This window comes from Arachis hypogaea, chromosome 8, assembly GCF_003086295.3.
Source record: "Arachis hypogaea cultivar Tifrunner chromosome 8, arahy.Tifrunner.gnm2.J5K5, whole genome shotgun sequence".
NCBI lineage: Eukaryota > Viridiplantae > Streptophyta > Magnoliopsida > Fabales > Fabaceae > Arachis > Arachis hypogaea.
The window spans coordinates 43,169,194-43,193,968 of NC_092043.1; the positions used below are offsets into that span (position 1 = coordinate 43,169,194).

The 24,775-nt window shown below is 32.9% G+C and overlaps 3 protein-coding genes, 1 non-coding gene and 1 pseudogene across 9 annotated transcripts; 3 read left to right on the forward strand and 2 right to left on the reverse strand.

Moving 5' to 3' along the window:
• The first annotated feature begins 10,081 nt into the window (after positions 1 to 10,081).
• Positions 10,082 to 11,365, forward strand: LOC112707605 (uncharacterized). 4 transcript variants are annotated; one of them, XM_025759409.3, is made up of 3 exons: positions 10,103 to 10,290; positions 10,420 to 10,729; positions 10,808 to 11,365. In XM_025759409.3, the coding sequence occupies exon 3, from the start codon at positions 10,842 to 10,844 to the stop codon at positions 11,271 to 11,273; it is 432 nt and encodes a 143-aa protein (XP_025615194.1). In that variant the 5' UTR covers positions 10,103 to 10,290; positions 10,420 to 10,729; positions 10,808 to 10,841; the 3' UTR covers positions 11,274 to 11,365. The 4 variants fall into 4 exon arrangements, with proteins under 4 accessions (XP_025615191.1, XP_025615194.1, XP_072057452.1 ...); XM_072201351.1 differs by having other exon boundaries at positions 10,420 to 10,718; XM_025759410.3 differs by having other exon boundaries at positions 10,141 to 10,290; positions 10,420 to 10,524.
• On the forward strand, positions 10,579 to 10,726 carry LOC112708611 (small nucleolar RNA snoR137). Its single transcript, XR_003156460.1, has one exon. It is a non-coding gene; the product is annotated as a small nucleolar RNA snoR137 (small nucleolar RNA).
• Positions 11,366 to 11,420: 55 nt separating the features above from the next.
• Positions 11,421 to 13,824, reverse strand: LOC112707604 (uridine 5'-monophosphate synthase-like; annotated as a pseudogene).
• A 10-nt stretch (positions 13,825 to 13,834) lies between these two features.
• LOC112707601 (actin-related protein 3) lies at positions 13,835 to 19,035 on the forward strand. 3 transcript variants are annotated; one of them, XM_025759404.2, is made up of 10 exons: positions 13,835 to 14,102; positions 14,203 to 14,372; positions 14,471 to 14,930; positions 15,316 to 15,462; positions 15,718 to 15,810; positions 15,974 to 16,093; positions 16,362 to 16,472; positions 16,990 to 17,115; positions 17,238 to 17,336; positions 18,406 to 19,035. In XM_025759404.2, the coding sequence occupies exons 2-10, from the start codon at positions 14,323 to 14,325 to the stop codon at positions 18,484 to 18,486; spliced, it is 1,287 nt and encodes a 428-aa protein (XP_025615189.1). In that variant the 5' UTR covers positions 13,835 to 14,102; positions 14,203 to 14,322; the 3' UTR covers positions 18,487 to 19,035. The 3 variants fall into 3 exon arrangements, with proteins under 3 accessions (XP_025615189.1, XP_072057451.1, XP_025615190.1); XM_072201350.1 differs by having other exon boundaries at positions 13,835 to 13,859; XM_025759405.3 differs by having other exon boundaries at positions 13,864 to 14,098.
• Positions 19,036 to 20,483: 1,448 nt separating this feature from the next.
• LOC140174742 (uncharacterized) lies at positions 20,484 to 21,617 on the reverse strand. Its single transcript, XM_072200251.1, has 4 exons — positions 21,551 to 21,617; positions 21,299 to 21,430; positions 21,130 to 21,195; positions 20,484 to 21,088 (listed from the first exon to the last, which is right to left on the reverse strand). The coding sequence occupies exons 1-4, from the start codon at positions 21,615 to 21,617 to the stop codon at positions 20,484 to 20,486; spliced, it is 870 nt and encodes a 289-aa protein (XP_072056352.1).
• Positions 21,618 to 24,775: the final 3,158 nt, after the last annotated feature.

Here is a 24,775-nt window from a genome sequence, read left to right on the forward strand (position 1 = left end):
ATTGACTTCACCTTCTTCATATTTTTTAGAATGGTGCTTGTGACCCAGTTGATTTCTTCAATAATCCTCGATGAAGTACAAATAGAAAAATCACCTTTTTGTGATTCTCTTTTTTGAAGAAATCTTCCCTTTTGTTGTAGTCCTGAAACTTGTTTGAAATTAGTAACAACTCTTTTATTCTTCACCGAACCTTAGTGGCAGAACTTTTCTATTCTTTCTTTCTTCTTTATTCAAAGAGTGATGTGATAGATGTGAGAGGAGAGAGAAGAGAGAATTCGGCTTTTCGGTGGATGAAGTGAATATAATAAATTAAATTGAAATGAAATAATGTCATGTGATGGTTCTAATGAAATAGAATTTGAATAACTTAGTTACTGTCTAAGTGAATGAATAGATTTGAATGTTGATTACCGTTGAACTTTGGTTTAATTATAGGCTTGCTTATATTTTTGGGCTTATTTATTTTCTTTCTTCATCATGGTTCAGCCATTCAATCTTTGGATTAAGATTGTTGGAATAAATAGTTTGTTCAAGCTGAACTTGATATTGGGCCATATTTCTTTTCTTATCTTCCTTGTTCAGATTGCTTGCTTTCATAGTCATTCATCATATGATATGAGTGCTTTGTTTAAATCATATTTGGCCAGATATAATATGAACTTGTTTTTCATATTTCTTGGGACTAATGTGAATTAATTAATTTCCTGCACATAAATACAATAAAATTATACAAACAAATAATTCAATAATGTTTAGTCATCATTTTAATCATAGTTTAGTTTTCTAAACTCAACACATCCTTTATTATAGAGGCCAAAATAATCTTATTATTTTTCTAGCCGATATTAGAAAATCCGCTTAAATGTAAAAAGTATTATATTTATATATTTAAATAAATATTGTTACACTCTGTTATTGTTATACAACCCAAAAAATTAAAATTTTTATTAAATCTCCAGTGTATAGTCTGCGATAACGCGGGTCATGTATTTAATCTACTTTATTTTATTTAGGTATAATTTATTTATAAAAAGATTATTATATATTTATTGAAAGGAGTATTTTATTTAGTATAAAAAAGATTGAGTGATAAATCTATTTTATTATATTGATGTTTAATTTAGTTAATACTTTTTTTTTCAAATGGTTACTTTAAAAATATTTTAACTAAATTAAAAAAAAGTAAATTAACTATTATGTAAAAGTGAAATTAACTATTCAAAATATTCTTTTAGCATATTTCTCACCTTTCACATCAGCTATTTCATAAATCTATTTATTTTTTTATTTTCTTAATTGATGTACAAAAGAGCCTAAATATCATTGGGTTATATAACTAAATTCATTTAATTATATAAATAAATGCTAATACATTTTTTTATTAATTGTTTTAATGATTCCAAAATTTAAAAATTTATTATCGACGCAAATATTTTTTCAAACAATCAAAATGTCAAAATTTATAATTACTATAGTTGACAAAAAATCTATATTATAAAATATTATTAATATAAAATACAAATTTACTTTTAAATATGAATAAACACCCAATTGATTTTTTTGCATCTTTACTATGTATGAGTAAATGCAAAATTCAATAAATTTATTTATTGCAGAGTACTCATTTATCATTATTGTAATTAGAATAGCAATATATAATCAACTAAGATCGTTTTTCCTCACTTCCTTTATTAATATAGTTAAGAATAGTAGATAAAATAAAAAAGAAAGAAATTTTGGTTAGATACATCTTTATCATTTTAATTCTTTTTAGTGTATTAAATTACTAATCATTATTTATATCGTTCCATTAGCTTTATCGAAGCATCCACATATTTTGTATTTTAATTACTATATAGATATATAATTAATTAATTATAATCAACCCCAATTTTTATATGTAAGAACAAATATAAAAAATATATTATATTACAAGGATAGATTGATCCATCATTTACGCTATGGTTTAAAAAATTAAAACAAATTTTTTTTAGCATAAAGATTTCGAAGAACCTTCTTTCCTTTGAAAAAAAAAATTTGGTGAAAAATAAAATTAAATGAAGAATTTTTTTATTAAATTTAGACTAAAAATATACATGGCACATGATATATTTTTTGTGTTTTTTTAGTCAAAATAAATTTTACTTTTTACCAAATTTTTTTTTATTATAATATTATTCTCTTTTCAAATCATTTAAGAAAGATCATCCTGCCTCCCATTTATTTAAAAAGGAATAAAAGAACAATATCCCCCTTCTCCCACACACACACACACCAAAACCTTTAATTGGTGTTGGCTTCACTTGAAATAATTAATTTGGTATTGACTATTGGCTATCACTAAATTCAGAAGATGTTTTAAACTTTTTAATTTGCTAACTCAGTGTATTCTTGAGTGAGCCTGTCCCACTCATTCTTTTGAGCATTCTTTTAATTTTTGAACTTAAACGTTTTTACTATGATTCTCAAAATAAACCTAACTCACTCATGCTACTTACTTTTTATTTATATGTCTCTCTTGTAATCAATTCCTAAAGTCAAAGTGCTCTCATCACTGATTTAGTTATTTTAATTTTCTCTCTGAAAAGAGTATTTTTCCGTCTCCTAAATTTTTTGGTTACTGGGGTGTGTCACAAGATTGTGGCATTGTTTTTGAAGGTGAAGGTGAAGATACAATACTTGAAATAGATAATGAATCAAACAAACATCACAATTAACAGCACAGTTGGTAAATCAAACAAACATATAAAAAAAAATACTTAAGAGATTTAAAATTTGATGAAAATAATGAATCAAACAAACATCACCATTGGTGAAGATACAATCAATTTCTTGATACAACTAAAAAAATACTTAAGACATTTGAAATTTGGAATTACAGAGTATAACATTTAGAAATTTGAAATCCGGTTAAGAATAGATATAAGGATGTATAATGATCTATTTTAAATTTATATGAGATGTAAAAAAATAGCAGGCTAAGAACTAAATTAGCTACTAGAGAAAAATTCATAAAAATTTACATAGCTTAAACAAAAGTGAGCATGCATATTAGTTAAAAGTTTTCAATATACAAACTCTAAAATCACAATGAAACCATCTCATCAAAGAATCATATGGTTAAGCCGCAAACAAAAAATAAACTGCCTCATGTTCATCAAAATTCAATTTAATTAAACCAAAATTTTTTCTAGTTCTTATCAATTCTTTTAAATTATGAAATATATATTTTTTAAGTTTATTGAATGATAGAAAAATGTCAGCAATTGAGATTTTAATCAAAAGAAATGCATTAGACTTAAAAGAATGTCAAAATCTAATAAAAGTTTCAATGATAATTGCATACACCTTATTCAAACCACTACCAACTCATCAAATATAAAATTTAAAAAATTCATAAAAATAGAAGCAAGTTTGTCCAATTAATAGATACTAATTTAATATTCTACGATAGATGCAATACCTTTAAAGAATAATAAGATAAGTTTCAAGAAACCAATTGACAAATAAAATAGACTTTTTTTTCAATAAAATTTATTTGAACGAAGTCATAACATATAAACATATGAAGATAAAAGAAAATCATACTAACTGTCTGATTTACTTAATTTCATTGACATCAATAAAAGAGTCTATAGTCTTCCCAAATCTATGAGAAGTTACCAGTCTCTCAATGTACTTTCTTTACCTACTTCATCATCTCAATGACCTCTGTAACAATTTCAACTTGGTTAATCTACATTACAATGGGGTATATAAAATGTATAAGCTTTAGAAGTAAATATTACGATATGTACTTTAGGTCACCATAGCCATTATCACTATTATAAGACTGGGAATACATGTATCTCAGTCTCTATAGACTTGATAAAAATTAGGTCAATGGAGAATAAAGAAAAAAAAAGAAAATAACAAAGGTCGATCTATTTGAGCTTTGTTTTCTTTCTTAATTTCATGTTCTAATTTGCTTTTAATATATATTTTTTTAAGTCACAAACTTATAAGAGATCAGAAATTGCATCAAAGATTATATGTAATTTAACAAAACAGTAAGTTTATATTTGCGCTTCTATCTCGTAATTTTTAATGATAATAGAAGAGCAGAAAGAAAAAATAAGAAAAAATCAATTAAAAAATGAACTTTTCAATGGAGGTAGTAGTCATTACCATGAAATTGAAAATTGAATGAAGGAAAGTGTTGTAGCCACAGTGATTTGTTCATTGCTTATCTAGGCATTGGGTTATTCACTTACATAATATGATTATTATTTATTAATAGCCCTAAATTCTGCTTCAGTAATAAATTGATATATATATATATATATATATATATATATATATATATATATATATATATATATATATATATATATATGCAAAACATTTATATTTGTCTTACATGAATTGACCAATTAAATTCAATTTAGTGTTATTTACCATAGTTTGATATTCTATAAAACTGATTAGACTTTAACCTTTTAAACTTTGCTGATAACATAATTTAGTATTTTGACTTATTCAATTAGCTTAAATTCAGTTGGTATTTAATTAACATTTAGATTTTATTTTATATCAGACATGACAAATGACCAAAATCTTTACTTTAAAGTCAGCTAGATGGAAGTTATGTATTAGCTAGCCAAGATCAGATAAATTATTACCACTAAATATAGTTATTTCACTATTGTAAACTGTGGTTAACATCAATTAGAGTGTTCTCTCTTTCATGTAGATATCCAAGGAAATATCTATATTATAAATTGTGATTAATATCAAACCATTGTTATAATAAATTACTATATAGATGAAGTTTAGCTTGTGCACATTCAGTATTAGATAGAAACCCTATTAGTTTATATTTTCAAAGGCTAATAGTAATGTAAAGTTTGGATCATATAAATCTATAGACATTGATGAAAATTTGGACTTGTTATTAGTACTGACAAAATCTTAATTGATGTGGTTAATCCATAACAATACGAACTGAAATACTAGTACAAAATAGAAATAAATTATCCATTAAGACATACATTAGTCCTCAAAATACTAACAAATATAAATTAATACTGATTTATACATTACATAACCAAAAGGCAAATAATCATATTTAATATCTCAATTATATTCAAATATTAATTAGGGTCAATATATATATATTCAATGATGTGCATCTTTTGCCTCTTAACATCTTTATGGCTTAACTTGTTAGTGGAGAATTGAAAATCTTTTTTATTGTCAATCTTTAATGGCACTACCTATTTGACCCCATTAGAAACTCTCTTTGTTGAAGTTTTGTATATGAGGTTTGTGACAAAATCCTCCACAACATCCTGCCCAATACATAAGTGTATATTGGGTTAGTTAACAATAAACCAATCATCTCTAGTTGTGTTTGCTTATAATTTGTAGATAATTGAAATACACACTATAGAGTATTGATAATTATTATCAGACTTAACATTAATCATAGAAGCCGAAACATCCATTAAATTACTGAACCCATTCTCCTATAAAAAGGCACACAATAATCCTTCTTAGATATTGTAGTCAGTATCTTAATTTCTTGATTAGTAGGTTATACAACTATAGATATATAAGATACATACAGTTAAGACATCAGAAGTAAGACAATTTTTTTTCTACAATCTCTTCATCATCACATATCTTCATAATAGTATAAATCTAGTCATGCGTGCTGATTTTGGCAGTTTTAACATTAATTGTAAAAAGTAACTTCTAGTCCATCATATTATCAAATGTTGGAGGATAATCTTTTCCTTCCACACACTGCAAATGTCAAAGAATGATCAGATTACAACTAGTGTATATGCAAAAAACACCCAAAAAAAATTGATATCTAAAAGTGACATATGCTGAACAAACATCTTCATCTTTGATTTGTTTAGCTTGCCTCCCTATAAGTTATGTTGTTTCCTTATCCCACATTAGTAGAATAATACTTCTCGTTCCATCATAGACTATAACTTTAACCCTGTACCTATTATAAAACATGCAATAACATTAGTTAATTTTTTTTTTATAATAAATTTCACTTCTAATAGTTCAACAAACCAACAAAATATCTTTCATATTTTACAATTCATGCCAATAATTCAGTTTTCCATTAAACTATTGGAAATAAGTTATATGACCACAATTCAATCAATCATGTGTCAAATAATTTGTTATTATTATTATATTAAAATATTAATATAATAAGGTCTTTGATTAAATTTAGAACTTTATCATTGTGATAATGATAATAATATTGAGAGATAATTCTTTTATAATTTAATCTAAATTGTTCTTGGTCATAGGATTATTAAAAAGGACATTAATAATCCGAAAAGATCTATATATATATATATATATATATATATATATATAATGGTCTTCATTTGATGAAGATTAATAGATCTCATTTATTATATATATATATATATATATATATATATATATATATATATATATATATATATATATATATATATATATATATATATATATATATATATATAGTGCATATAGAGATATGACTATTGAACTGACTCACTTTGAGAATTCCTAATGGTTATAATTACCGTATATTTGTCAATAGGATATTCTCAAGATGCACATAGTAATAGAGTTTCCTTTGATATGCGACTGTCATAGTAATTAACAATGTATTTATTATACTTTGATTTTGGACACCTAACACCCTAGGGTACTAGTTGAATAGATATTGGGTATGATTTAAATACTTGTAGAATTAATGATTAGTCAATAAGGAATCCGTCAACTCTCGGTAAAGAGTTTGAGCTCTATTATTATAATGACTGAGATGAATAAAATCTTGGTCAAGGGGATTGAATGAATGAAGAAATGAGTTTCTTAGGTCATTCACATTTCATTATAATAATGGTAACAAGTTAGAGTTTGACAATTAAACCATACTCTAAGGGTTAACCAAGAGCTGAAAAGATAGAAGGAATTATACTTTGTTCTTCTAAGGTTCTTAGTAAAAATATATATTACTTCATACTATCAGGTCGTTGAGGAGTGTTGCTAGGCGCCAACATTGATTAGTAAATTTAGTATGACTAATTTACTACCCGCTTAGTATTGAACCTATGGGGTCACACACTAACGAGTGTTCTAATCTTTGCTATAGAATTATTTAATTATTATTTTGATTTGATCAAATAAATAATTATATTAATTCAAAATTGAATATTATTATATTCTTTGCTAGCACCAAGAATATAATAATAGTACGATGATTGAGAATATTAAATGAAATTTGAGAATAATTAGTTATTCTATTTCTAAATTTAGAAGAGATCCTAACTGATTCTGTTTCAAATTGAGTTATGATATGATTCATAAATTTGAAAGATTCAGATTTGGAATTTCAAGATATGATTTAAATTTGAATTGAGAATCAAATTTAAAATCAGTAACAAATATTATACTATATATATGTATGCCAAGAGTAGAGGAAAAGAGAGAGAATAACAAGAGTTTTATTCATTTACCTATACACACATAAACATATGTGAGCCTGATTCTTGGAAAAGAATTTTATGGCGTACAAAGAGTTGCAAGAGGTTTCTCAATTTAGATCAGATGTCTATTGGTCAAGGAGTTGACAGCAAATGTTGGTCTCGGTGTGGATACGCATAGCGCCTTCGTATCATCGAAGGAGAAAAAGATTTTTACTAGCGTACTTAGGTATTTAGATATGATCTAATATATATTTATTATTGAAATAAAGTTTAAACACAAAATAAATCATTAGGATTACTTTCTTTTCTTCCGTTGCGTGTTATGAACACATGGTAATCCTTCATAAACTACATCTGAAATTTTTTGAAATACATTATTCTTTGAAATTATTCTTAATGATCTGATAATCAACTCCATCTGTCACACCTAAGAGATGCACTGCCATGTGTGTGACTATATTTGGAACATTCATATCGATTTTCAACAGGCGTTTCTACTTTTTTTGGACACTTCCTACACGATTTGTAAAATCAATTGTTCTTGCCATGATAGATAGAGACAATGCTAATCCATATACGACCTTTCTGCACCAACTCCAAGTGAAAATATCAAACCACCATGGTTGAATTCAGTAAATGCCAACTACAATTAGTTTTAAGTAAGAGTGTTAGCTAACTGGACTTCTATTGAATTGAGTGCGTCCTCTATTGATTTTCCTACGACATCTCCTCGATTCAGTTCTGTGGCAGCAGATTGCACACCATGACCAGAGACCTAACTAATCCTGATCGAATTAGACCTTGTACTGCCTAGTAAGCTACATTTTAACTCCATTAAAATATATTGTTAATAGGAACACAACACTAAAAAAATGCTTGTCATTGAGTATCACACAAACCTATTCGAAGTGATGTCTTCTCTAAAAACAGAAACAATAAGGATCAAATTATCATTAGTAAACATAACAATATCACATACAAACTCAATATGTTAATGAAGAGGTTTAAGAACTTTAACATGTTGATGCACATAATTTCATTGGCTAGATTTAAAGAACTACAACACCACTATCAGTGGTTTAACCCTGCCATCTTTAATATGGGGTAGTATTTGATTGACCATGTCACCAAACAGCAGATAATCAAGATTATTGTTACTGCATTACACAACACCCATACAAATACACATTAAAATGATGTATACAGTTTCAAACGAGACAGAACTTGTTAATTTGTTTCAAGAGGCTTATTCTAGGTCTACTATCATAACAACTATATACTTTGTCTCTTTTCCCTTGCTAATGATTATATCCCTTGGATCCTCCTTCCCAATCACCTCACCTAAGATGTCTAATTAACAATTAATAATACTTATTTAGTCACAATTTGAAAGATACTTGAAAGGCTGGTTACAATATAAAATAACAGACTAAATGGTTGCTTATTTAATAGCTAAGAATCATCAAGTTTTTCAGTAGCAAGCAACTCTAGAATAGGCTTCAAGCAGAAGGGTTCAAGAAGACAACTTGAATTTTCCAAACGAACAGCAACGGCCTTGTGGGAGAAATTCAAAGTCCACCGATGTATTGTTATTTTAATTTTTTCTATCTTATCCACAACTATAAAGTTACTTATAGTGTACATTTTAAACTCCTCAACCTAATAGTGAAAACACTGTAGCAAATTTTATGGTCTAATGAATTAATTGCCATTTAGATAATATTTAATTTAATTTTTAAAGTTGTATGTGAGATTTAATTTAGTTTTCAAAATTTCAATTACTTTTATTTAATTCTCAAATTTTACGAACATGACCCATGCTAGTTTTTGAAATAATTTTTAACATACGGACGTTAATAGAACGTCGTATTGAACAACTAAATACTATGCTAAACTTTATAAAATAATGTCATTTTAATTTTGACATTCAAATAATCAAAAACAATATCATAAATAATATTTATGAAAACTTTGTCTAATAAAATAAGTGATACGATATCGTTTTTGAACTATTTAAATATCAAAACCAAAATTACATCATTTTATAAATTTCAGCAAAATATCTGATTATCTATATCATCGTTCTATTAATAATTTATACTAAAAATCGTCTTAAAAATTAATATAAGATACATTTATAAAATTTAAATATTAAATAAAAATATTTAAAATTTTATAAATTAAATTAAAATTAGAAACTAAATTAAATATTAAGTTATTAACTCAATTGGCATTAGTCTAAGGCAACAATCCGGCAATTGGCAATTTTAATTACATTGTTTTTTTGGTTTATAGATTGGGCCAAGATAGTATTACACGAGGTTGAACCTATGAGGGGTCATGGACATTTCATAAGTTTTATTGTTCTTTTTTTTTTAAAAAAAAATACTTAAACAATATAATCAAATTCTTAATCGAGTGTCGATGCCAGTTTTTTCCAAGAAAGACATGACCTTTCTATTTTGCTCCCAATGTTTTATAAATAAAAAATGGCAAATATTAACTATTTAAAAATTAAATTTTTATAGTTGTTTCTTTTGTTTGTTTAAATATAAAATATTACAAATACTAATTCTATTCTCTTTCTAGTTACTACCCAAGGGAATATTGGGCTTAGAGTATTTTTATTATTTCCCCTAAGAACAACGCTATTGGGAGAAGGGTCTAAGCCCACAAAAGAGCAAGTAGGGCCCAGTAATATCCTATTCTCCTTCACCGATAAAAAGATACGGTATAAACCGTAGCGGCGCAAACTAGGGTTTACGGCATGCGAACTAGAAGGCGCTCCAAACTCTCTATTTAGGTTGTTCCATTTTCTCCTTTACCAGTGCTACCTTTTCAGTTTTTCTTATTCACTTTTTTAGTTTCCCCCATTCCCTGTTATCGTCGCTTTTGAAAGGCGTTACGTTCTTCGTCTAAATTGCTTTTGCAGAAGGACGTGTCAACGAAAGCGTATATCAATTTTCAACGTCGACCTCTTTGAGTCTTTCATGTCTCCACCAAACTACGGATTCTTACTATCGTAGTTTCTTTTGCGGTCGTGTTGTTTACACACATTCACTTATTCGTATTTTTATCTTTCTTTTGTGTGGTTGCTTCTTCTGGTGAACATCCTTTTTTATATTGAAGTTGGGGATGTTCTTGTTTCCGAAGCATATATCAAATTCTATTTAGCCAGTTTTAAACAGCGTGCTGTAATTTTTTAAGCTACATTGCGCTACCTGTCTACTGGTACAATGAAAGTATGGAAAATGTTACTTTTAGTATTTGTAGCAAAAATGATATCTTTCTAATGATTTGATATGGTATTGGATCCGCAGGTTCTGGTGACTTAACTGTGAAGAGGTCTTAGAAATGGAGAAGCCACCAATTCCAAATGCATCACCCTCATCGAAACCAGCGCCAAAATCAAACCCAAAAAGGAAGATTCCGTCGCCGAAGGAGCTGATATCACATTATGAATCCCAAGGGATGGATGCACAGGAAGCATCCATCAAGGTGATAGAGGATCTGCAGAGGGCGCTGTTCGGAGTGATATCGTCCGGCAGAGGGAAAAAGGACAAGCTGTTGATTGATTCTTCAAGGAAGATGGATGCAGTTAATGGCAGACTAGCAGTTCTTGACATGAAGCTTGATTCAAAGCCTGGTTATGTTGAGACTTTTGCAATTGGGGTTGCCTCTGCTGCCACACTTAGAGGAATTGGTGCTATCATGCCTCATATCATTGCCCCTCTTGCACAGATATGGAATTCTGTTACCACTGCCACTAAATCTACTCCACAATGATCATTTATCTTATTGTACCATTCTTAATTAATTGTTAGAACTTAGCACATTGTTCCTTAATGTAAAAGTGAAAATAAAACTCTCTTCTATAATCAATTGTCTTGTTGAACCCCCCACCCCCACCCAAAAGTAAAATGGAGCATGGGATCAAGCATAAACAACAATAGATTGATCAGTGTTTGGAGACTTTACAAAACAGTAGGACTAAATGGAAGTAAATCTTGGAGTATAAATTTGAACATGCTTAATTTGGAGAGTAGGCTTTTATTTTGTATGGTGTTTGGGTTTAAATTAACATAAAAAAGGGGGGTTCAAATGGCATAAGCATACATATGAAAAATGAAGTTGTTGTAAGGGGCTTATTTGTTTGAAACTTTTCCATGGGACGGCCGCATTCGACACAAACCACCTTATCTGGGATTCTGCCATTTGTTCCCGGCAGTAACAAGCGGTTACAATGATGTGGGGTCTATAGTCCTTGAATATAATCATCCTTTTGGAAATTTTTAGGGACCTATATTAGAGTGTTTACTTGTGTAATTCATTGGTTGTAGTTGAGGAGATGTGCATAAGAGGTGTGCATGTAATACCTAATTAATTATGATGTTCAACTGTGGTGAAAAAAGGAAAACCAGTTATGTATTGAATTTGGTTACTCGGTTACTCCCTTCCTGGTTGATTCTAAAATTGTTCTCTTTTTGAATTCCTACTCACAGGGCTGTTGCAGATTGCTTTTAATAGCATGGCATCAGGTAATCCATTCTTTGACGATATAAGGACCAAAACTGAAGTTGATCCCCCTCAAAATGAGGAGGCAACAGATGTTAGTGAATTAGTAAATGATCCTGCCCTAACTGCTCTCAAACCTAATGGGACTGTTTCAAACAGGTTGTATATGTATTTGTGATGTTTTATTGTTGTTCTCTGGGTTCTTGAGAAAGAATGTGATTGTATTATAAAAAGTTGTGGGAGTCATTGTGCAAAGGAATTTGAAAGCTAATTACCTAAGCAAATGAAACCTTCCATAATGTAAAAATTGGTGGAGTGGCTTTTGCAGATGAAAGAAGTTTTCACCTTTTCAGCAATTTCAAGCAATTCAGCTGCACTTCCAACATCAGCAGCCAAACACAGATTACTCCCTTTCTCAGCCATTATCTCGAACAACCTCTTTCCTGTTGGATTTTTCAACAACTTAGCCCTCTCCAAAAATGACAACTTTAGCTTAGCTTTAGTTGTCAAATTAGCAACATTTTGATTCTCCTCTAAGAACCTCATAACAATCCTTACCATTTCTTTGTCAAGCTTCCCCTTTTCGCTCAAAATCTTCACCATTTCTGTCAATTTAAAAATTGAATGCAGCTTGATTCCATTGCTTTCCAAATTCTCTCTCCCACCTTGCTCTCTATCAATCAATACAACAGCATCACTGACCTTCAACCCTGCAGCATGCAGTGGCGCAGCAGTTTCCAAAATCGAAGTGCCAGTAGTAACTAAATCCTCAACTATCAAGCAACTATGGCCGGGTGTAAAATCATCTTCGATGGCTTTAGAAGTTCCATAGTTTTTGATTTCCTTGCGGCACATGACTATAGGCATATTTTGAGTTACTGATACACAAGTGGCAATAGGCAGAGCAGTGTAAGGAGCACCACAGACAAAGTCAAATGAAGTAGAAGAGACTGAGGAAACCAAGATCTGAGAAATTTGCCGGAGGACAGAAGGGTAATGCAGATTGGTGACGAGATGCCAGATTTGAGTTTGAAGTTGCCAAATTTTACAGCTGAGATTTCATGGAGTCGAAGAACCAAAGACTCCATTAATAGCAGGGTTGACAATAATATTCCCTAACAGATAATTTACCTTTTAGCCTGTTCTTCAACAATCATGAAAGACCCTAGGGAGAACCTGTGAAGATGTAAGCGACATAATCAATTGAAATGGAAGTTACAGAAATAAGGATGACAAAAACTGGCACAAAAAGTATCACAATATTCTTGCCTCATGACGAGTTAGAAATGGATAGATATCATTTCTTATATAAAAATCATTAGAACTATAAACAAAGGCTTTCAAAATTATCACAATTAGATGACCTAACATAGCGGGGGTAAGATTTAGTTGTTATTGAACATAGTGGACACACAAATTTACAAATTGCTAAACAGAATGTCCGAACCATATTTTAAGAAGACAAAACATAACCAATATTTGTAGCCCTATGCAATTTATGAAAGGTGCTTTGAAAGATTTTCAACTCAGAAATATAAACTACCGTTTTTGGTACAATGATAAACAACCTTTAAATTACAGTGAAATTTACAAAAGCATAGAAAAAGGGCATAAAAGAGCTAACAAATATAATAGAAATTAAAGTAACAAAATAAGCACCCAAATTACATAGATTCAAACAATACCAAGTGCAGTTCCGATAATATTCGAAAAAAAAAAATAATTGGCTGTTTCATCATCAGAAAGAAATTTCAGCCAGAATGGAGCAATCCAGAAAACCTATGAAGATGAAAGAAAAAATATTAATCAATACTGAAAAAAAAAATCACAATAAATGAAATGGAAAATGATCACGAGGTTCGACCAGTGAAACAAGTTCTCTTCTTTTCTTTTCTTTTTTCTTTTTTCTTTTTTGGATAAACTGCAATAAAATTAGCTCATAAACAAAACATAACTAACCCCTGTACTTAATTCAACACTATCTGAAGTAAATTGAAAGTTAAGGGATTACACAAAGAAAGAAACGAATATTAGAAGAAAAACTTTATTCAAGGGGGTTTCTAGTGAGAGAAAATTCATGCGGATGCTCTGTTTGAGTTGGTGAACCATTGCTCACTCCAATATACATATGTCTTTTACGCACTAAATCTTCTAATGTGTTCCTTACTTTATTATATGTTTTTCTTATTCACTTTTTCAGTTTTTCCCCATTCCCTGTCAACGAGAGCGTATATCAATTTTCAACGTTGATCCTCTCCCTCCCTCGCAATCTTGGATCTCGCTCGCAGATCCACCCTAACTGTCTTCTTCCTCACCACTTATGGACCCTGCTGCTTCTCGTCCTGCTGTAGTTATTGATAATGGCTCCGGGTACTCTTTTTATCCTGTTTATCAAAAGAGGGACACCAGGTGTTTGCTGAAATGCCCCGGTATTTGTTTTTCTTAATTTTGTGGTTGTTGTGCTGCAGGTATACGAAGATGGGTTTTGCCGGCAACGTTGAGCCGTGCTTTATTGTTCCAACGGTGGTTGCACTTAACGAGTCGTTCCTCAATCAATCAAGGACCTCTTCTAAGGCCAATTGGATCGCCCAGCACAATGCTGGGGTCATGGCGGATCTTGATTTCTTCATTGGGGATGAGGCCCTTGCTAAGTCTCGATCTAGCAGCACCTATAGTCTAAGCTACCCGATTCAGCATGGCCAGGTTGAAAATTGGGACTCCATGGAGAGGTTCTGGCAGCAGTGCATATTTAACTACCTGAGGTGTGATCCGGAGGATCACTATTTTCTTTTGACTGAGAGTCCTTTGACTGCGCCCGAGAGTCGCGAATATACCGGTGAAATCATGTTTGAGACTTTTAATGTACCTGGATTATACATTGCCGTAAATTCGGTTTTAGCTCTTGCAGCTGGCTACACAACATCTAAGGTTGGTTGGTTTCACTCATGAATCATGATGATATATTGTGAGTTGATAGACTTTGAATTGAGTGATTAATTCTTAGGGTGTTAATTATATAAGCTTCTGCAAAATCTCTTACGGGCTGCACTAGCACAACTACTTTGCTAAATATCTAAACATGTTCATAGGTTATTTTATGACTGATGAGACCCTTCAATTTTAGGCTCACCATGTCTTGAATAAAAAATGACTATATAGTGCAAGCCAGGGGGATTTTCTCGTGATATTGCTACCACATGTTTACATTTAAACTTGATAACAGTTCATTCAGAGTTGTCAAGAAATTACTTGATTTTTAAAACATCTGCTATATCCTTTTGTTCTTTTTAAGCTGATCTAGAATTCTTCTTAGTGTGAGATGACAGGAGTTGTGGTGGATGTTGGAGATGGGGCTACACATGTTGTACCTGTTGCAGACGGCTATGTCATTGGGAGTAGCATCAAATCAGTTCCTATTGCTGGAAAGGATGTTACACTTTTTGTCCAGCAGCTTATGCGGGTAGGTAATCATGTTGAATATAGAGAATTAGTAGTGCTGCCTGTTTTTGGCTAATAATCAAATGTGAGTATCTGTGGGTTATTTGAATCCTCTTCTTTCTTATGTTGAATGTTCACACTAAATGTAACTAAGCTACCTGCTGAGTATGTTTCATACTTGCTTAGGTTGTAGAAAATAGAAATCTAGGTATTTGTGGATCTGCGTTTTGCTAATTGAGGTTCATGAATTGTCTCACATCAACATTATTTCATGTAGGAAAGAGGAGAGAATATACCACCAGAAGACTCTTTTGAAGTGGCTCGGAAAGTGAAGGAAATGTATTGCTACACATGCTCCGACATTGTTAAGGTTGTCCTGACTTCTGAGTTCATTACTGGTTTATCGTCATGTGAGGGGTTACTTAAGCCAACAGTTTTACCCAGCTTCTTTGCAAATTAAGGGACATAAAGATAATCTTTGGGATTATTGATTTTCCTTTCTAACAAGAGTTAAAACTTTCTCACTTATTTAGGAGTTCAATAAACATGACAAAGAACCATCAAAGTATATAAGGCAATGGAGAGGTATCAAACCAAAGACGGGGGCTCCATATTCATGTGACATTGGCTATGAACGGTTTCTTGGCCCCGAGGTTTGTTTTATGGGTTCATTAGATTTTCTAAAATAAGCATACATATATCTGCCTTCGAGGCTGTTGGTTGGATGTATTTACTTGTTTCCTTGTACCTTTTATGTCACATGGTATTTTCAATAAGGCTAACTGAACCTATCTCCCAAAGTTTAGATATATATCCTTGATGTCTGAATTGGGGACTCAAACTTTTCTGTTGTGAAACTATTATATAGGTTTGGGTCATTATATACATTAAAGAGATCTGTATGTCTTCCCTTTTCTGCAGGTTTTCTTTAATCCTGAGATATATAGCAGTGACTTTTCCACTCCTTTGCCAGTTGTAATAGACAAGTGCATTCAGTCTGCCCCGATTGACACAAGAAGAGCATTATACAAGGTGAAGTACCAAGCCATTGATTTACTTGGTGAACCATAAAGGCCTCCCAAGAGTTGCTTTAACATGACAGTGAATAGTGAATAGTCAACTTTTACCTTGAAACTAGTTAGGGTTTAAAACAAATTTAAGCTTGGGGTTTTACTCTGTTGTTGACCCAGTGTCCAAGTTGTATGATGCTATTGTCAAGTGTTATCAGCCTGCTGGCCTGCCCAAGAAATTTAATTTCCGATATTATAAGTTCAAGCCCTCTATCCATGTCATAGAAATTTGACAAAGTTTTGTTTTAGTTGCTGAAGGACTAATACCACCCTCATCTTTTATCAGGGCTTGTGAATAGCATCTGAACAAGCAGTATCATGCCTATTAAGTCACCTTTTTAGTATAATTGTGCAGTTATATATTTATATTTTTAAAGAATTGTGTTACTAAAATGTGACCAAGTGGCAGTCATAAGAGATAAGAGATGATGATATTAATAGTGAGCTCTATACTGTTTTCTCATTCTTTTTTATTTCAGAATATAGTGTTATCTGGAGGATCAACCATGTTCAAAGATTTTCACAGGAGGTTGCAACGCGATCTGAAGAAAATAGTGGATGCTCGTGTACATGCATCTGATGCACGTCTAAATGGGGAGATTAAAGTAAGAGTTAACACTTTTCAACTTATTTATTCTGTGTTTCTTCTCATTCTCTTGCACACACTTGCACGAACAATGTGGCCATATTATCATTTTTTTAATTTATTTTTTTATTTGGATCTCAGTCACAACCAGTGGAAGTCAATGTAGTCAGCCATTCTGTCCAGAGATTTGCAGTCTGGTTTGGAGGCTCGGTGCTTGCATCAACCCCTGAATTTTTTGCGGTATTTAATTTATGACAGCCTTTTTCCCTGATTGGGTCTGGAAGCAACATGCTTTGCATCTCCTAGTCACTACTTTTCTGTCCCACTAGTTTACTGGCACTGGCTTGTGAGACTGAGAAATGTGTCCAAATTCTCCCTTTTACATGATCAATTTTGATTGGAGACTGTAGGATGCTATTACCATGGCAACCCAACTAAAGGATGAAACAGATAATAGAGTGGAAAATAGAAGAAGGTGGAATAGAATGTTAGAGACATGGGTATTATGGGGTGCCCAAAGTCCGACATCAAGTAGTATGGGATGCTTGATGTTGTATTTAAGGAGAGTAGTTTGTCCCCCTTAATAGCTAGCTTTTAAGGTGTGGTTTCCCACTTTCTTTGGGTACTTAGCATTGAAGCAGAGGGGCTCAATGATATCATTGAGATATCATTCTTGACCTGAATGTATAGGGAATTTAGTAAGAAATATGCAGAAAAAGGGAAGATACAAGTAGCATTTGAGAGGCTATTACTCTACTATGGGTTTTGTTCAGCCTAATTTCTAAGATGAATCCCTCTAACTCTCCTCCTCTCATTTGCAATCTCATTTCTGTCTCTCCTCTAACAAAAATGGCCATACACCACTACTCTGACAAACTGTCAAAGTTAGTTGCAAGACTTTTTTCCAAAAAAATACCCTTACTTTCTATTTCTCTTCCCTAAACCCCATATAGGATACGTAACACAGACTGTTGGGTCAAAATTTGTTGGTTTGGGTTCTGCTCTTCCTGTTTTTTGTTTTGTTTTTAGTTCTAAAAATCTAATGTGCTTGGTCATCTTGCTAAATGAATTTGTGATATCAATCATGCTAACAAAGTAGATGCATATGGTATGGGTTGCTAGATTTGGGAATAAGAAATAGTTTGGTGCCTAAGAAACTAGTTTGCTTGCAATGTGTTTTCTTGTGATAATGTTATTCTCTCGATGACTTGCCTCCCTATGATAGGTATATCACCTCTTTTCAAATTGAAGCCAACTTACCTAATCTTTGCTTCCTGCTTATTTTGAAATTTCCTGATAAAATGTGCAGGCTTGTCATACAAAAGCAGAATATGAGGAATATGGAGCAAGCATTTGTCGGACAAATCCTGTTTTCAAAGGGATGTACTGAAGTAAAGACAAATTAGCTGATCATGCAAATGGAGTTTCTTGATTAAAAGCTTGAATGAATGCCTCTGCTTATATTGATCCGCAATTCACCTCCTGTGCTTTCTTCCCACCTTTGTCCTTCAGGGTGGCAGAAGTTGGTGTAGAATATGTATATTCAGTGAGAAAATATATTTCCACTTTTTCTTCTTGCTGTTCTCTCTTTGGGAGTTACTTTCATCAGATGTGTGATATGGTTGCCAGTAGGTCTAGATGTTACTTAATGCTTTTATAGAAACCAATCTTCACCAAATAGCTGGCTCAGCTGAATTGCAATTTTTGGTGTTCAGCTTAGAGTTTGATGAAGATCTGTATTTTTTCATTTGTTGCTTGGACTGATCATTCCGCTGAGCACTTTACTAGGTAGGAAGCTTAATTCATTGGGATGGAATTGTAATACAAATAAGCACTATTGCAGGTTAGAATCGGGTTAATGTGAATCACACATATTTTTTATGTTTCAGTCACATAATGTAAAATCAGTGATATTATACGTACAAGCGTTTTTCTTTCATTATGTTTCTTTTCCCACCAAAACTGCATCATCATTCTATGCAGCTCATCTAATAAGGTCTCCGGGAGCTTGAAACAACCCAGCGAATAAATCGGAATTGCTGTCCCAATCGCCTTAATAAGTACTTCCCTGCCGCTTGCTGATAGGAAAGACCGCTTCCAATGTTAAAGTTTTTTCATGACTTTTTCTTTAACACAGGAAAAGTTTTCTTTTTTGATCTGCCAATAATTGATGGAAGTCCCAGGTATTTATCTTGGGATCCAACATTCGGGACTTTGAGTGCTGCTGCCAACTCTCCTCTTGTTTGTTGGGGTGTATTTTTACTAAAGTACACTGCTGATTTGCTCAAATTTATCGCCTACCTACTGATGTCACAGTATCGCTGTATTGTTTGGAGTAGGTTTTCACAATTAGCTCTAGTAGCCTTACAGAAAAGAAAGGAGTCATCTGCGAATAGGAGGTGGGTTATAGAAGGGCATCTACTATTCAGCCTTAGTCTCTGTATCCTGTTATTCTGTTCTTTGTCGTGGAGCAAATAAGATAAACTTTCTGCACAAATGATAAAGAGATATGGTGAGAGGGGATCTCTTTGCCAGAGCCCTCTGCTTGGTTTGAAAAAGCCAATAGGAAAGCTATCCACAATAACAGAATAAGAAGTCGTAGTTACACACGCCTTATCCATCCTATCCATCTTGAATAAAATCCCATCTTCTCCATTAAAAACCACACAAAACTTCATTCCACTCGATCATAGACCTTACTCATATCAATCTTTAATGCCATATCATTACTGCCTCCTAACTTATTCTTTAAGTAATGCATGCATTCATGTGCCACTAAAATGTTATCACTAATGAGTCTCCCACGGATAAAAGCACTCTATTGACTGCCTATGATGTTGTCCATGTAGGGCTGTAGTCTGTGCACTAACACTTTTGTTATTATTTTATAAAAAAACAGTGCTAAGATTAATCGGTCTGACATGATTCATGGTAGTCATGTTTTGTAACTTTGGGATAAGACATATTTGCGTGTGATTAGAGCTTCTAAGCATCTGTCCTCCTCTAAAGAAACTTTTCACTGCTTTAAGAACATCATATTTGATAGTATACCAATAAAACTGAAAAAACTTAGCTATAAATCCGTCATCACTTAGTGCTGCCTCTGCATTGATTGAAAATACAGCCCTTTTGATCTCGTCATCGGTAACTGGCTTGCGCAGATTTCTGTTCATCTCTCTGACACTCTTCTTGTAAACTCTTGCAAGAGGTTTCTGAGGGTCTTGTGGGCAGCCACTCTTAAATAGATCTTCAAAGAATCTTTGAGCTCGAGTGCCAATTTCTTCAGGAGAAGTACACCATTCCCCATTCTCATCCTCTAATTTCCATATTTTGTTCCTTTTGTCTTGCTTGATGCTGTGCATGGAAGAATTTTGTGTTTTGGTCTCCCTATCTCAGCCACCTTACTGGAGACTTCTCTTTCCAGAATACACGCTTGGGATAGGTTTTTTCCAACTCCATAATATGTTCTTTATTTGCCAAAGTTGGGTTCTCCTTGGCTGCAGAAAGCAGCCCTTCCAGTCTCATAATCTCCTTTTTTGAGTTGCTCGGCTCCGATGCTTGCCATTTCACTAATTCATGTTGGCATCCCTTAAGTTTTTGAAATAAGTAGAACATTGGGGAGCCAATCACTTCTTTTTTCCAAGCTTCTTCTATGATATGGTCAGTCTCTTCTTTACCACAACAGCGCTCTTGGAACCGGAATCTCCTCTTTGCTTTCACTTGCAGCGGGTTTGTACTCATCAGTATCAGTTTATGGTCAGACCCAGTTTCCTCTAAATGTGTTATAGTAGCCATTGGGTAGTCAAGTCGTAATGAGCTAGAGATGAGAGCTCTGTCAAGGCGTTTTCTTATCGATCTTTCTTGGTAGCTTTTGTTCCACCATGTAAACCTTCCTCCTATGTAGCCCATATCGACTAGCTTACCTTGGTTGATAAAATGTTGAAACTGCTGAATATATTGCGGTGATTTATCCCTACCTCCTTCTTTCTCCCCTGCTGTCAAGATTGCATTAAAATCCCCTATGACCACGTACCTGTGCCCAAGTCATCTAATAATTTCCAGCAACTCTTCGAACTGCCTTTGTTGCTGTTGCTCTGCACTGTGTAAATGGACAGCAACGATATTCCAAACAATCTACGTTTCGTGGTCCTTAATAGAAAACCACACAAAAAATTCTCCTCACATCAGTTGCACCTTCATACCTCCTTTCCATGCCAGGGCTAGTCCACCTGATAAACCTCTTGTCTCTACACAATATATGTCATCAAATCCGCACTCTTTCAATCTTCTCTCCACAAGCGAGGTTTGGTTTTTAGTTTCACAAATAAAATCACCTGGGGGAATAGGGTTTCATGATCGTTTTAATGTTGTGAATTATCAGGAGTTTTTCCAAACTCAGCCAGTTCCACATGACCATCTTCATGGCTCGTGGGGTGTCTTTTGCGGGTTAGCACCCTCTCCCAGTTCAACAATAGTTTCTTTCTGCAAAACCATCTGCTCTCCTTCCCCTCCTATCTCCATCTCTCGTGATCTCCTCTTTAAGCCAGTCACATGGGGTATTGTTCCTTCCCCAGAATTCCTTCTTACTATCTGTTTCAGCTTCCTTCTCTTCACACCTTCCTTAATTTGACCTTATCGCTGCCTATATTAAAGGTTCCCAGTTCTCCAGCCCTCCCAACCTCCATAACACCAAAAGATTGTTGAAATAGTTTAGTTTGGATAATTGAAAGATTTTAGGTTCAGTTTATTTTTGGTTTTGTTGGATGTTCGTTTCTGGATTTAGATGAGTGTTTGGGGTTAATGGATGGCTAATGTATTATAGGTTGATTATGTGGTTGGTGTGTGGATTGTGGTTGTTATGCTTGCTGGCTTTGTGATGGGGGTTAAGATCTTGTAATAAGGCCTGATTATGTTTCCTTTGGTTTATATGGTGGGTTGTAGCATGGTTGTGAGGGAAGGGAGTGGTTTTGTTCTTTCAGGGATAGGTTAGAGAAGCTCTTTAGTAAACTAACATTGAGATTGATCCTCACCTTCATAATTCTCTCCTCTTTTCTGCTTTTTACCAATTTTCTTTGCTGTCTCATGAGTCTTGCAGTATTCGGGCATGTTCCAAAGTTGAAATCACATCAGGATCAGAGTGTAGTCTTTTTCTTCGATCTGCATTTCAAACTCCAATCTTTTCAGATGAATCATAAATTGCTTAAACAACCATGGCGACCCTCATTCCACCCTTACTACATCAGCCTCCTTTGCAAAGAAAAACTGATACACATTCTCTCCATGGGCCTTAATTCTCAATCCTTCCGGTTGGTTCTATATAGCGTTGAAGGGCAGCTTCTATGGCTCCAATGGTGAAGCTCTTATCCGCCATAATCCTTCCTACTAGACTCCGTGAGCACTTTTCCAACCCAGCCCTAATGTCATTCTCCTCCAATACTACAATATCATCCTCACTCTCACCAACATGACCTTGACTCCGATTGAGGCCATCAACCTCTCTCCTTCACGTCTCCCTTTCCTCCATATCCTCACTTTTACGCTCAGATTGATTTGTTCACACTCTTTTTTCGACTCTCACATACAAGGACTTGAAAATCACGCTAAACCCTAACAGGTCTCCTAACTTAAGTCTTTGGTGCTTATAAAAAATGTGCTTAATTTATCTAAAAGTAAAAATAAAGTAGGAAAGTTCAAAAACTAACAAAATTTATTGTTTTTATTTCGTATTTTTAGTGATTGAAATAATTTTTTTAGTCTAATAATTTAATAATATATTTTTAAATATTATTGGTTAATAATTGACCAAAAAATAAATTTTATTAGTCCTTTAATATTTTTTATAAAATAAAATAGAATTATTTTTTATTTTTAAATTCTATGAATGAAATTTAAAAAATATACACAAAAAAAAAGAATTTAATATATTGTTCATCTTGATAGACTAAAAACTAATTTATCGCAAATCACACTTGTTTAAGCGGACGAATGAGTTGACCACTCCACCGACCTAAATTAGTTTGAGAACTTAATAATTGATCACACTATATTACACCCTTGGAATGAGCCAGCAGATGTAATCAAGCAGCAAATGCCTGTCAAGTCTTACGCTATCTTCTTTTTCTTTTTTTTTCCTCTTCATGATTTACGCTATCTTCTTTTTCTTTTTTTTTCCTCTTCATGATTAGTCACCACAATGAGAATAATAATAATTGATCACATTGTGGTTTTTGGTTAAATACAGTGCTTTAAAATGTGGTAATGTGGCAAATAGTCTTTAGACAAGGAGGTAGGATAAATATAAATTATTTATTAGTTCATAATATTGAATATTGTTGAGTCTGCAGTGGAATTTTGACTTCTAATAACTACAAAGTAATATGAAATTGAACACTACTCACAATAATGCACTCGCTATATAAGAAAAGGAAATAAAATAAAATAATAATAATAATATGAAAAGAAGATGTGAGTATATATAGTTGTTATTGTTGATGATATCAATTACAATTCTTGAGACGTATATATAGTATCTCTATGCTATAACTTCAACGAATAGGAATAAAATTCTCCGACAAAAACTCCTTACTAAACATTTTGAGTTCTCTTCTATTAAAACTCAATTTTAATTTTACTTCCTAAAATTACTCTTATCCTTCCTTTATTCTCACAATTCTCCACCTCGGTCACAATTTGAAATCTACTCAAATTTTGGACGATCAAAGTGTGGTATTCATATATGGTTGTGTCAATTTTACAATGACTGCGTACGTGTCCTTGTTCAGGATCAAACCAATCGTAGTTCTTCTATTTCTCCATGTAATGCCTAACATGAAGCAATATTGAGCAATTCCAAACAGTGTTGGAACTTGTTTCCTGACACTACTTTAGTCAACATATCAGCAGGGTTTTCATCTGTGTGTACTTTTATAAGAGAAATGTTACCTTTCTCTATAACATCGCGCACGAAGTGATATCTTACATCAATATGCTTGGTACGAGCATGATGAACCTGATTTTTAGCCAAATGAATTGCACTTTGACTATCACAACTCAGATTCACGCAATCTTGCTTCAACCCCAAATCATCTAGAAGACCTCTTAGCCACAATGCTTCTTTCACCCCTTCTGCTACTGCCATGTACTCAGCTTCTGTAGTAGATAGTGCCACTGTAGCTTGTAACATCGATCGCCAACTAACTGGAGCACCTTGTATTTTATATACATAACCAGTCATAGAACGTCTTCTATCTAGATCACCAGCATAATCAGAATCAACAAAGCCGCTGATTTGACATGATTTTCCACTAAAGCATAAACCTGTGTCAATGGTACCCTTCAAGTATCTTAATATCCACTTGACTGCTTCCCAGTGTGCCTTACCCGGGTTTGCCATGAACCTGCTAACGACACTGACTGCCTGTGAAATATCTGGGCGTGTACATACCATAGCATACATTAGGCTACCGACTGCACTAGCATAAGGTACATTTTCCATGTAAGCCTTATCCTCTGCTGTTGTGGGAGATTGTTTACCAGAGAGCCTAAAATGTGGAGCCAACGGCGTTACCACTGATTTAGCATTTTTCATTTCAAATCTTTCAATGACGCGCTCAATGTATCCTCTTTGGCTCAAGAACAATTTTTGGCTTGATCTCTCCCTTTTAATTTCCATGCCTAAT

Coding starts and splice junctions, on each gene's coding strand:
- LOC140174742 (XM_072200251.1), bottom strand. CDS start 21,617: ATGGAGATAGGAGGGGAAGGAGAGCAGATGGTTTTGCAGAAAGAAACT. Junction 21,431..21,550: donor TATTGTTGAACTGGGAGAGG/GTGCTAACCCGC, acceptor CTATTCCCCCAG/GTGATTTTATTTGTGAAACT. Junction 21,196..21,298: donor AGCCCTGGCATGGAAAGGAG/GTATGAAGGTGC, acceptor CCATTTACACAG/TGCAGAGCAACAGCAACAAA.
- LOC112707601 (XM_025759404.2), top strand. CDS start 14,323: ATGGACCCTGCTGCTTCTCGTCCTGCTGTAGTTATTGATAATGGCTCC. Junction 16,094..16,361: donor AACGGTTTCTTGGCCCCGAG/GTTTGTTTTATG, acceptor CCTTTTCTGCAG/GTTTTCTTTAATCCTGAGAT. Junction 17,116..17,237: donor GTCTAAATGGGGAGATTAAA/GTAAGAGTTAAC, acceptor TTTGGATCTCAG/TCACAACCAGTGGAAGTCAA.
- LOC112707605 (XM_025759406.3), top strand. CDS start 10,842: ATGGAGAAGCCACCAATTCCAAATGCATCACCCTCATCGAAACCAGCG.